The 14,177-nt window shown below is 34.7% G+C and overlaps 1 protein-coding gene across 6 annotated transcripts in view; it reads right to left on the reverse strand.

Moving 5' to 3' along the window:
• Positions 1-14,177, reverse strand: part of EPHA5 (EPH receptor A5) — a 348,533-nt gene that overhangs the window by 16,084 nt on the left and 318,272 nt on the right. For all 6 annotated transcript variants that reach the window (XM_045881077.3, XM_045881078.3, XM_045881079.3 and 3 more), the window contains 3 exons: positions 12,899-13,108; positions 10,093-10,242; positions 2,408-2,601 (listed from right to left, as the gene is read on the reverse strand). In XM_045881077.3, the coding sequence (XP_045737033.1) occupies positions 2,408-2,601; positions 10,093-10,242; positions 12,899-13,108 (554 nt within the window). The remainder of the gene's footprint in view (positions 1-2,407; positions 2,602-10,092; positions 10,243-12,898; positions 13,109-14,177) is intronic.

Raw genomic sequence — 14,177 nt, forward strand, 5'->3', positions numbered from 1 at the left:
GCACCTAGCCCATAGCATGACACAATGTGGACACATGACTATCTGGATGAATAAATGGATTCCTTGTAACTGGTAGCCTTTAAGCAGTGGGAGTCAAAGATTTGATGAAGATAGAAATATAGGAAGAAATATTTGGAGAGTAGGATCTTGAAGTTGAAATTACGGAAGAGTTGCCAATTTTAGGTAATAACAAATTCTAGAACATGACTATGAGAAGGAGAGTTCAAGGTAGGACAGAGACCAAAATCATTGAAGAAGAATATTTCAATGTACTGAGAGATATTCAAACATCATCTACATGGTTACTGAAATCACCAAGTTTTGTGACATGGGTGGGAATAAAGGAAAAGACAATGATCAGGGACTAACACCTTTTGGAATTAAGATTTGTAGATGCCTGAAAAAAGATGGCTAGTGAATGGTACAGTCTTAAGCCAAATCTGTTTAAATGAAGGGGCACCTGGGAGGCTCAGTCAGTTAAGCAGCTGCCTTCAGCTCAGGTCATTATCCTGGGGTCCTGGGATAGAGCCCCACATCTGGCTCCCTGCTCAGCGGAGAGCCTGCTTCTCCCTCTCCCTCTGCCTGCCACTCTGCGTACTTGTGCTCTCTCTCTATCTCTCTGTCAAATAAATAAATAAAGTCATAAATAAATAAATAAATAAATAAATAAATAAATAAATAAATAAATAAAACTTACCTAGCTCCTTCTATATATTGCACACAAAAAAATATGAATTTTTTTGGAGATTCTTAAACTGCTCTGAATCTATAATGATAGCAATATAAACTAATGCAATTTAGAACATCAAATGTTGTTTTATGATTTCCTTTCTTTAGGTCCATTTGTGACAACTTAACGTAATTCAAACAAGTAGATGAAAGAAATGCTTAATATTTTACATGACGATAAATAATTTAAAAGTAGATATTTCAGGAACAACATAAGGAATAATCGCTAAGAAGATAAATTCTCCAGTTGCTACTACAGAAAGTTAATGATGCTTGAACAGAAGTCGAAGATTCATTCCTCATTTGTATTTAAAAATGACTTTTTGCCTAGTAAACAAATGTTATGTCGGAATCATAGGACTTATGTAACTTTATCAACAAATTATTTCTCATTTAGTTCACACTAATAGGCAGCCAATTTGGTTACACTTCTTGTAAAAATAAAAAACTTCCTCAAATATAGTGAAAATAACAATCTGGCAATTTTTTTTAAAGTACAGAATCAAACTGTTGTTTTTTTTTTTTTTTCTGAGAGGATAATTCTGTAATTAATCAGGTTAAAGAGAAAAGTATGTTTTACAAATATGCAGAATTATTTAAATGTATTCATGTACATTCAGAAAACTTTTTAAAATGTTCATTTGTTCATACCAATTTTTTCCACAAATTACTCATTTATCAGCTTTAAGTCTTGTTCCAACTTCACAGTAGGAGGATGATTAGCCAAATATCTGTGTACAACCAAATAAGAGCAAAGAATCTCTAAAGGAGCTGTCACTGTTCATAAAACATGACAGACACTAAAATCTGTTATAAAGAAATCAAAGAGTAATTATTGTTAGATATATCTGGTTTATAATATAACAGTGCTTATTTGGCTTTTCCATATGATCTTACAATCTTATTTTGCCCCATACACACCTATGTGAGATCCAAAACACATCAAAATACATACATTTGAGCTTTTTAAAAAAAAAGTGTTTTTAAAGATTTATTTATTTATTTGAGAGAGAGGGAGAGCACAAGTGGGAAAGGCAGAAGGAGAGGGAGAGGGAGAGAAAATCCCAAGCAGACTCCCTGATCAACAGGGAGCCTGACATGGGGCTTTATCTCACAACCCTGAGATCACTCACTACCTGAGCCCATAGGGAGTCTGATGCTTAACCAACTGTGCCACCCCAGCGCCCCTCATTTACTTTTTTTATGTTACCTAAACTTGGCTACAGTAAACATTTTACTGAAACTGGCATTTACAGTTAGATTAGGCATTGATGCTTTTAATTATTTAAATTATTTAATAATAATATTTTATTGTAAGAGAGTAACATTATACAAAAACTGTATTTAGATAAATTAGTGTCATATAGATCTATAGATTAAAGTGTATAAAAATGATTTTATTGGTTTGGGCGCCTGGGTGGCTCAGTTGGTTAAGCAACTGCCTTCGGCTCAGGTCATGATCCTGGAGTCCTGGGATCGAGTCCCAAGTCAGGCTCCCTGCTCAGCGGGGAGTCTGCTTCTCCCTCTGACCCTCCTCCCTCTCATGCTCTCTCTGTCTCATTCTTTCTCTCTCAAATAAATAAATAAAATCTTAAAAAAATGATTTTATTGGTTTAATGTTGATGGCATCAATGTGAATTAACTACATTAGGAAAATCTCTCAAGTCTGGCTTCATACCTGCTGGATGCATTAACCAGCGTCTTCAAGCTACTTGGGTTACGTATCAGCTTATCCAACATGTTGACGATCTCATCAAACTTGGGCCTGCTATTTCGGTCCTTCTGCCAGCAATCCAGCATTAACTGATAGAGAGCAGCAGGGCAGTCCATGGGGCTTGGCAGACGGTAGCCTTCCTCTACTGCTTTAATCACCTGTGGAAAGCAGAACAGAGCCATACTCAACACCACATATTTAGTACGGAGTAGCCTGAGAAATTTCCTACTATCCAACGTTCATCCTTTCTTAGTCTTACTCTTGCAGTAATAACCAGCATCATTATCTTTAAAATCTCTGATTACTTCCATTTGCTGCAAAACAACATAAAAAAGTAAATACGTTATCACAATGTAAAATGATAGGTTTTCTTCACATACCATGAAGAAAATAAATGGTAATCATTTTTACATAAAATCTTGATGAAGGGTGATTTGTAAAATTGACATAAGAATAATGTTCATGTTTTATTTATCTTTGCATTCTGGAATCAAACAGGGATTACATTTTTTTAGTGATTTCTCTGTAAAGTTAATGTCTTTTTAATGAAAAATTATGGGCAGACACACATTTTTTAAAGTAATAGAACTGCAATTTTACTTCAGAAGAGACTTTTGGATGGTAAATGATGGATAAGTCAAAGGCTAAATTAGCATAACTGTCTCATGTATCATTTAATAATGTCAAAGTCTGGCTGTTTATTATCATCTACTGATTTCTGTCAGGAATTTGGAATGACTGCTTAAATAGCATTACAAACATCATTGATTTTAAATAAAACCACACATATGAGTATTGGTCTAATTGTGAAATTGTTTTATCAAAAACATTTATAATGTTGCTGCTGTCATCAAAATGTCTAACTACAGAAGAAATCCATTTATGGATTTCTTCTTAACATAATACAGGTTTCAGTTCTAGAAAATTTAAATATTTAAGTGATACTAAAGCCAATAATAATAAACATATTTCTCAAAATCCTATTGTGCATATTTCCTTAACTAGTAAAGCTAATTACATTTTTTGACAAAGACTTTAGATTTGATTTGACAAATGGAAAAATATAAATACAGTTATTAGAATAGGAAATTTACAAAAACAGTTTTGAAAGATTGGAAAGAAACCAGTCTCTCAATGATAAAGGAAATGGCATCTGAAGAAAAGCAGTGGCATATGGAAAGAAGATGAAATGGCAGATTTAGGGGACATTTATGTTATAAGGGTAGAGGGGAGAGGAGGGAACGTATCCGAAATAAAGCAAGTTCAGACTTCTCACACTGGATAGCTGTTGCTCTTTACTTTAGGTTAACACATTTATGGGGGGTAAAGAATGTTGACAAGTATAATTTGGGGCTTGTTTTGTTTGGGGTGAGTGGGGAACACCCAGATGGCAATTTGCAGGAATCTGGCTAGGGTGCCGGGGATATTTGAGATGATAATGTAAAGGTGAGAGTCATCAGCACTTGGTCACAATTTGAAGTCAGATGTGGTATATATCTCCCTGGGAAGGGCATAAAATAAAACTTCCTGAGAAGTACAAATAGTTAAGTTCAGGCAGAGAAATAAAAAGTACTCCAGGACTCCAAAAATAAATGGTCAGATAAATAACTGGATAACTATGAGCGAAATTCCTGAGAGTCACCTACCACCCTAGTTAACTCAAAAAATATTAAAAAAGTAAAAGGTAAACCATGGTAGAAACTGTTATGAAAACTATAATATATGACTGGCCTACCTAATATGTTAAAAAGTTCATAAATACTGAAAAATACAATGATAAAACAACAGATTCATGAGAAATAGATACTAACCAAAACTTCCCAAAAGAAAAAAAAAAGCCTAAATAAATTTTGAGAAAACATTTATTCTCATTGGTAATCAAATAAAAGAACAAAAATAAAAAAATAAAAAGTATCATTTGAACTTATATATTGATGGATGTATTATAATGATTAAAATGATTTATAATAAATATTTATAATAAATTATTATAATCATTATAAATGATATCTATTAATTTACTTATTATAAGACTTCTTATTGCTGATGTCAGTGGCTATTATCTTTAATAACATATATGTACCAAAATAAAATGTCCTAATATAGTTTAAGTCATGAAATATTTCACTATGCGGTGAGAACAGAGATTTTTACTTACTTTAAACTTAATTTATTTCATAATGAATTTTTTCCCAAAGCTGCTACCAATAAGCTCTATTTTTTATTTAGCACCTATGTTTTTTTAAATATTGTCTTTCCTCCACTGAGCAGCTAGTCTTCATATGTGACTATGAAATGAATAAATTAAACCAAGTCATTAATTTTACAGGAATTTCATAAGTTATTTGATTTGAGACATTATTTCCAGAATATATTAATCAGTTTTATTTTCAGGTAAATTTATATACAGAAATATAATACCATGTCTCTAAGTTAACTTAAGTACTTGGTCCAGGAAATTAGGTCATTGAATTTAATTCTAAATTCATCTTTAGAATTTATCTTCCAAGTATATTTAAACTATAGCTTCAGATTTTATATTTAGACACATTAATTTTTTTTTTTCATTTTTAACTACTGTTTCCTTCATAGTTTGGGAGAGAAATGAATGGCATTCATACTCTGGTAGTTTGTGAAATGCTTGAAATCTATCAAAGTGCAATTTAGGCTATTCATTTTATCATACAGTTTATAATGTATAACCAAATGAATCATAATCTCAATTGACTTTCTTATTACTACTACGTTTGTTAATGTGGATGGTTGAGATAGACAAAGGGAAGAAAGAGAAAAAAGAAAAAGACAACCAGAAGTCTTACAGACAATCTGGCACGAGTTCATATGTGCTACATCTGAAGTATTATTTTTTTTTAAAGATTTTATTTATTTGTCACACAGAGAGAGGGAGAGAACACAAGCAGGGGGAGTGGCAGGCAGAGGGAGAAGCAGGCTCCCCACTGAGCAAGGAGCCCGATGTGGGGCTTGATCCCAGGACCCTGGGATCATGACCTGAGCCAAGGGAGACACTTAACAGACTGAGCTACCCAGGTGTCCCTAGATCTGAATATTATTTTAAACTATGCATTTTCTTGGCACTGACATGTAAATTAGCAGTCTGAACACAATTTTAAGAATGCTACTTCTCGAAATACATAAAACTTCAATACTGAGTACCCAATATGGCACTATTCTCTTGTGGCAAGTTGACTCTATTGGGCTGTTTTTTCATGTCAGGGTCAGTGGTTTCGTCCTTTCAGATATATATACTCATTCTGGGTACAGTTTGCTTTTGCTGCTCACAGAGCCTCAGCCAGCATTACAAGCTTTACAATGCTTGATCCACAAACACTGAATCCCAGACAGCATATCACTCAGTGAAGGCATGGTCTTCCAAGTGAAGAATGTGTGGGAGCATCACATACTCAGTGATGTACTGGTAAATATTTAACAACTGGCTCTCCTTGGGGGATGAGGGAGACAACATATTTGTATCATTTTCTTGTCTATGTGGTATAAACATCATACTTTAATTATAACATGCCATGTGCTATCATAAAATATTCTTTTACCATGAAATAGTCCAGCAATAAAAGATGTATATAGATATCTTTTTTGTCCCATCAGAAATTACAACAAAGAATAGAAAGAGGATGAGAAGCACACCCAGTACAAAGTAGGTTGACATCCTTTTGGGTCAAAAGTTCTTGCTGCCTTAGAGTAAGATCTAGGCCAACAGAAATAGTAATAGAAAACTGACTGTCAAAAAAAAAAAAAAAAGAACAAAAATAATTCTAACATGAGAAGATTGAGAAAGATAAATGAGTTTTTAAAACATTTTGTAATCTACATGCTTAGTGTATTCTACATATTCATACATTTCCCAATAAATACAAGAGAAAGACACTGTCACTAAATATAAAAATGCAATGCAATTAAATCTCTTCTTATTTTGGTTTTGATTTTAAGTTCAGAAAAATGTTGACATTTAAAATATTTGCTATCAAATAAAGAAGCTTCTACTGACTTCAGGATATTATCTTAGCTTCCTAGGCTTGAATCGGAGTTTATGGTCTGGTATTAAAATTATCTTAGTCATTCTAGTTTATTTTTATTATGTGTTGTTATTTTTTTTTCTCTGTGATGACAGAAGCAATCCTAAATCAAAAGAAACTGCAGCATTCTGTCCCCTTGACATAGTGGAAGGTCTCCTCTGAGAGATTTAGAATATTCTGCATGTTTGGTAATGTCATATTTTCATGTTGCAAAGCCTTTTTAGAATTAGATAGTATCTGCAATGTAGAGATTATGGGATATATCATTCAAAACACCAAATCAGTACTTCTATTTTGCTCTCTGAGAATTTGTTCCCAAAGAAATATTCAGTGATCATGATTTTCAAATACAGTAGATCTGTCATGTTTCTTGAATACAAATTGGGATAGCAATTGAGGATATCAAACTTAGTGCTATATGTAGAAACTAAATCCCACTAAAGATTGTGAACTTGCTGAGAAAATATATAGCTTTTATTGTTCATTTTATTAAAATCAGACATTTTAGGAAGATCTGCAATTGTATAATCATTTCCTGTAAACCTTATTTAGATTCTTGGACAACCCAGCCAAAGCCAAAATACTAGGTTTTATTGTTACAATTTCCTGAGAATTTATATCAGCACTCCCTTTTATTTTTCTAAATAGTTTGAAATAAAGTTATCTGATGGAATATCAAGACTCTCAAATGGTTGAAATCAGAAAAACATATGTGTCCCAAATCCTTTGTACCTTCTTGTTTCTACGTCCTTCTTCATATAACTTTATATTGCCCATTCACTATGGGCCGTGTGATTGGATCAATCTCCTGATTATGGGATTGGCTAATGTGATTTTAGCAGATATGTTACCGAATGAGGTACAACTGGGATCATTCTGGCCCTTCATTCACTTGACAGATGAGTTCACATCTAGGCTAGTCTGCAGGTCTCCAGAGGAACATGAAGGCCACATGGATTAGCCAATGTGTGTCGGTAGAGACCAGCCAACCCCAGGAACATGAGCACGCCCAGTGAAGATCAACAGAAACACTCATAAGCATTCACCTAACATCATGTTCTACTATGGTCTATAATTTTATTTGTGATAGTTGCAACTATATCAGGTACAATTGCCAATAATGTAGATGACAATGCGACACATATCAGACACATAGCTAATAATTCTGAGTGACAGAATGAGAAGTCAAAATATCATAAGTTTGAGAAGAAGTTAACTAGGCAGATAAGGGACAAAGATTCTCCTTGAGTGAAGAAACTAAACTTGCTGGCGTGGCACAATAAAATACTTCCACAAAAATTAAAGGACAGAATGGCATTAACATAAGCCTTGAGAAAAGTTAGAAGCCAAACTATGAAGTACGCTGTAGTTCAGGGTAGTATTTGGTATCTATCTGGAGAATAGTAAGTAGCAAATAGGTGTGGTCTTCCTTTAGACTATAAAAATCCAGAGTAATCATTATATATTGAGTTGGATATTTTCTATTCTTTCAAAAGGCTGACCCAGGATCACTGGTTGAAAATGAGAGGGAAGAAGTAGACATTGATTCAATCGGAGACAGTGTGGTAGTTTGGTACACAAATTTTAGAGAATCATGTTGAAATTTCTGGTGTAACTTTTATTATTTTTTGTGACCTTAAGTCATTTAAATTCTCTAAGCTCCGTTTCTTAACTGCAAAACAGGAATAATAATAGCATCTTTCTGATGAGCTGTTAAATATATAACAAGAGTTCAGTGATACTTTTTTTTTTTTTTACCATAGCTCTAGCCCTAAAATCATAAAGTTAAAGAGAATAGATACTATGTTCTCCCAAATTTAGAGAAATATAAGTCAGCAACCCCTCCCAAGGCCAAGTGAGTGGGACACAAAGAAAACCAATTGTAGCAATTTGAGGTAACTACAAAAAGGGGCGGTTGGCTGCCTTGCTGTAGGCTTTTTGAGAAGTGGGAATGCATTAAGCCAAATTTACTGTTGCTATCAGAGAAGAACGCTGTGAAATAACTCTTGGAAAAGCTGAAGTGTGATCCTGGTTTCTCACCCAGAGAAATTTGACGAAGGCAGGCTGACTGGAGCAGTCTGCAATAATAGTCCAAAAGAAGGGACAACAGCAGAGCAACCCACCAGAAGGAGTTTCCCTCAGGTGAAATATACACGTGTACTATACAGCGAGAGACCGTGAGGTTGGGAGAAGGCGGCAAGTGAGAGGAACTCTGAGAACTCTGAGTGCATCCTCATCCTCTAGTGACCGCAAAGCAAGGCCTTCCCCGGGGTCTGCTCAAGAGTTCTGACACATACCTCACTAGAGAACCAGTGTTCGGGTATCTGACTCACAGGAGACATCAGCAAACTCACATAAAAACAATCTTGCCCTTTCTTTTCTACATAACCATCAAGGACACCTCTGAAAAATCTAGATACAAACTTTGACAGAGGAGGAAGAGGAGCAAAAACGTGACCATTCTTCCTTCTCAGTCTAGGTAGTGAGGGTCAGGCTGGCTCTGTAGTTGTGGGAACCACTTTGAAATGGATATGGCATTGACTTTGATTTAGACTGGACTTGAATTTTTATATCTGAAATTGAATCTTAATTACTGGCATGGGACTGTTGTTTCAACAAAATGCAGCTGAAGAGCTGTAGTATCTGTCTAATAACCCCTAAAGGCATAGGAGTGGGAGATTTTACAGAGCATGGATGAAAGAAATAATTGGAGGAAAAAAATAAATGTTTTAAATCAGTATGCTGTTGAGTTAAGACTGCTCCATATACCGGTTTTAGAAAGAAGTAATGAGGTAATTGATAAAACACTTAAGACAGTATGTGGCACATAGTTAGGGTTCAAGAAATGTTAGCTGCTTTCATAGTTGTTGTTGTTACCTGAAGGGAAAATATCAAATTTCAATGTGATCCAAAATGGGAAGGACTGTATTGAATATTAACAATGGAAAATTACAAAAGCAAAGACCAAAGAGCCATGTGTCAGGCATCACATAATAAACATTCTGAGCTTGAATAGAAGATTCTTTCACAGTTCCTTTAATTTCAGGATCCTATTATTCTAAGTGTGAATTATTTTTCTATATAAGAAAACAAATCTCTGTTTTTCCCTAAATTAAAGAGACAATCCAATTCTTCATACATTTTTTTAATTTAAAGAAATGTAGATTATTATTTTTTATCCCCTAAGAGCATCCACTATTAGATCAATATCATTCATCCTTTCGGTTTAGAGTATTAGCTGCCTTTATCAAATGCAAATCATAAAAACTTGGCTGTCAGTATTCATTCTCTGATGGCTCGTTCTTCATCTTTGAAAATGGTACTGACATAAAATGAGTGAACCGTCACTGTAGTACAGCTAACACTGTCTGGCAAGGGACTGAGATTTTATGTAATAGTAACTTCCTTTCCTTTGTACTAACTTATTTTGAATTTCTGCATAAAGGCTATTTCAACAACCAAACCGATCAGAGGGTAAGCAAAGTATTTCACTTTTTTAGGCAACTGTCATTGTGAGAAATAAAAAATTTTCTGTGTTCTGACTCAGAGAACAAAGCATTTCATTCCAAACTTGAGGGAGAGTAGTTCCGTACTTACGTCTTGATTGGTCATCTCCCAGTAGGGTCTCTCCCCATAAGACACAACCTCCCACATCACGATTCCATAGCTCCAGACATCACTGGCAGAGGTAAACTTTCGGAAAGCTATAGCTTCTGGGGCAGTCCATCTGATTGGAATTTTGCCTCCCTAAAATTGAAAAAGAATAAAATAATTCCCACATACTTCAAATGAATCTCAGGATATTGCTGCCTCACTGGAAAGATCTAGAAAGAGATGTAGCATTTTTAAGTGAATCTCTTTGACAGCATGCAGTCTCCTTTTCACATATCTCAGCCCGTAAGCACTTGTAGACTGACTACTAATTGCCTGTCCGGAAGAAAATCTGGTTTAAATTCTGTTTGACTACTGGGACACATACAGGACCCACATCTCAATTATAGTATCAGGATGTCAGCTCGAAGAAGGGAAAGAGGGCAGTCCAGCAAATCAATAAGGTATACTCATGACTTTCTAACAGAGAGTAAAGGACTCAAATTCCCAGGGCGTTTTTTTTTGTTTGTTTGTTTGTTTGTTTTTTCCTTCTTTAACATAGGAGTTATAAATGGGAAGTCTTGATTGCTGAATGAAACCCTGGGAGGTTCAACAGTTAATAAGACAAGTGTGAAAATCACATATAGTTATATTTTCCCCCGTCACTGTGCAATTTCTTTTAGACTTGACTTCTCTTATTTTCTGCCAACATATTTTTGTGTTTGTTCTGTTACAGACTGTTTTTGTTTTCACTTAAGAGATAGGTCTCTCATTTAATTTAACCATATTAAAAATTATGGCAATTAGATTGCGGGGGAAAAACTTACGATATTATCAAGTTTGGAGTTTTTTACGTGGTAAAAAAAAAAAATTGGTTTGGTAGGTTTCCTCTTAGTTCACAAAATAAACACTTTTATATCCTGCAGGCAACCCCAGGAAACCAAACATTTCATCCACAGGCAAAAATATATTTAAGGGGGAAAGGCATAGGCTTTGAATATTTTCTTGTAAAAAAGATTAAGATTAGCCTTTGCCTTCCCATTTTGCAGAGAGGGTATAATTTAATTAATACATTAGAAGAAGTGGGACTTCAGTTGCTCTTTATGAACCAAAGTTTCAAGACATGAGGAAATAAAAGTTTGATGTAATGCTTGAAGTTGCTCTGTGAGCTGGGGTTAATTTGAACTATTCAAACTATGTTTAAATTATTTGTCCCTTATACATATGGCAACACCACTTTAAGAAGACTTTCCTGATACATACTTTTGTTAATTAAATATTCATAGGTAAGTTCACATCACTAGGTATGGCTATGTGTCATTGTGATATCTATAACGTATTATCACTATTTTTCTTAAAATTGTAGTTTGCTGATTACTTCAAACTTCAGCCTAGAATTTTTCTTCTGGTCCTCAGACCACAATATATGACGTCACAATTATCTGAAGTTCCCTTATCTTCTCATCTCTCAGTATAAGGATTTCCCACAAACTGCTATCATGACTCGTTTCAGAGGAGTAAGTCTTGAAGGTTTCGGGAACTCTGCTTCCCCTCTCCTTTCTTTCCCCCCCTCCCCAGCATGATACATTGACACAGACCTTGACAAATCTATTTTATGCATTTAACTAAGACATCAACCAATCATACTGGGAATGGATTTTTCTATAACCTCCTTCTTGCTTAGGCTAAGTTTATTAAGTGTAACTTTAATCCTAAGAGAATTCTTAATTAAGGTTTCATTTAAGGCAAATAATGACCATGATAATTAGGTCTAGAAGAAGAGGGATATCCCATCAATTAATTTATTGATTTATTAAGCCAACCATTAGAAGGCTTTGTTTGCTTATATAAGTTACTCTTGATTTTTAGTATAGTACAGTCCCTAAACATCCATGAGTCACAAAGCAACACTGAAAAAAACAAAAACAAAAAAGCCTTATAATCTATGAAAAGTTTGTTAGACCATGAGTAGAAGTCATTTTTTTTAAATTGAATTAAATAAGCAAATGTGAATATATCTATCTTAAGAATGCGAGATGCCAGAAGTGTTCTTCTGTATTGAAACAAAAGTAAACCAAATCTTATAGTGAAAAAGATACAGTAATAAATATTTCTAGCTTCACAAGGAGTTGAAACATTAAGGATATCTAACTTCATATTATCTTAACATTGAAAAGATTTAGAATTAAAAAAATACAGTGTCTCATAAGGGATTCACACTCAAAAGGTACACCACATAGACTGCTCAGAAAATTCTGCTGTACCAATACCCACAGTTTTCCACAGAAAGAATTGTCGGATACATACCATATCGTTTCAGGAAGCAATTATTTTGCTGGAAAAGGATGTTGATTTATGCTAATTATGACAACATGAGTTAGTGACCAATTTTCCATAGATGTGGGCTTAACAGTTAATATAGCATGTCAGGCAAGTAATTAGGCATTAAAATACCTCCAGTAAATCAAAACTTTTTGAAGGAATAGTTCTTTTATTTCCTATCATATGAGTCCTTAAAAGGTAGGTTTACATATTTCTGTATTTGTTTTACAAATGAAGACACTATAGTGCAGAGAGTTTAAGTTACCCAATAATGTTATACATGTTTATATATTCATATATATATATATATAATATTAATTGCTTTTAATATAGGAGAATCTTTAACTTTCTCTTTTACATTTAAAACTCTGAATAATTTTTATATTGTTGTATTCACTTTGAACTCAAAGTTTTTGTTTTCAGTATCTGTAGGAAAAAAAATGAGTTATTGTGCCCCATGTGTTTCAGAAATGCATCTGTTAGATCTTACCCTCGTGGTGTAGGCTGCCTCAGGATCATCTTCCAGCACCCTGGAAAGTCCAAAGTCAGACACTTTGCACACAAGGTTACTGTTGATTAAGATGTTTCTGGCAGCAAGGTCTCTATGCACGTAGCCCATGTCGGAAAGGTACTTCATTCCTGCAGCAATGCCTCTCAGCATGCCAACAAGCTGAATCACGGTGAATTGCCCGTCATTTTTCTATTAAAATGATGCAGAAATATTAATCCAGCAACAACAATCACTGGGGGAAATTTGAAAGGATCTGTCTTCAAGCCCCAAATTAATACTCTCACCAACTTCATATGCAATTTGTATCTGAGGGAGAATGGAAAAAAGTTATGAAATATATCATTAACTTTGTAATATGGATCAGTCCTCTGCTTGGTTAAAGCCGATCAAGGCTTTGAAAGCCCTTGTCAAAAATCTCAGTTTAGTTTAGTATGTTCATCTCTCTAACCTAGTGCTTGCCTTAGATGAACACTGTATCTTTTTTGAGGAGCTCTGAGATAAGCTAGCTGGATGGGCATATTGGGGTAAAAAAGAAGTGACTGGAGGAGATAAAAGAGATTATTCAGGAGCACATGGGAGGAAGAGGACGGAGCAATGACCAGGACATCGTTAGTGTTTCTTGGCAGTTTGCTGTCTTTGTCAAGGGCGCTGGACTTAGCACAGACACACACAGCATAAGACCCAACTAATGATTATTTTGAAATATAGGAATGATACGGCCTTAGGAGACTAGAGAACTTGAAGATATGTATAAGATATTTGGTAACAAAATCTGGTAGAGGCTGGAGATTAGAAGAAAACTTGGCCTTGTCAGTAGACTGCTGTCATCAATGCACAGGCCCCTGGAATAATCCTCAGAAAGGCCATTGTCTTATCACCTCGCCTAATCAATAGTAGTAGTCGCCACATGAAATGTGAAGAAGTAACAGGCTATGGGTTTAATCAGGCCTGCAAATATGTTACATTGTCTGGCACAAGCTATTTAGTAATACAGGGAGTTACCAACAATTAAAATTTGGACACTTGCACATAAAAAGAATCTTTTCCTGCAACCCAGAAGATTTGACAGCATTAGTGATATTGTCTATTACTACATGACCATTCCTCTTGTACAAGAGTGGCTGACTCTCAGATGGGTTATGAGCCTATCTGACCCCTTCATCAACACAGATGATTTGCATGGACCTTTTAGACATTTTTTCCTTGCTCTGCCTGATATGATATACTCTGAGAAAGTTAGGTTCTTGTAAAAAAGCTT

Source organism: Mirounga angustirostris, unplaced genomic scaffold (genome assembly GCF_029215605.1).
Source record: "Mirounga angustirostris isolate CCGP_5_RB_7025 unplaced genomic scaffold, mMirAng1.0.hap1 SCAF_2, whole genome shotgun sequence".
Lineage (NCBI taxonomy): Eukaryota > Metazoa > Chordata > Mammalia > Carnivora > Phocidae > Mirounga > Mirounga angustirostris.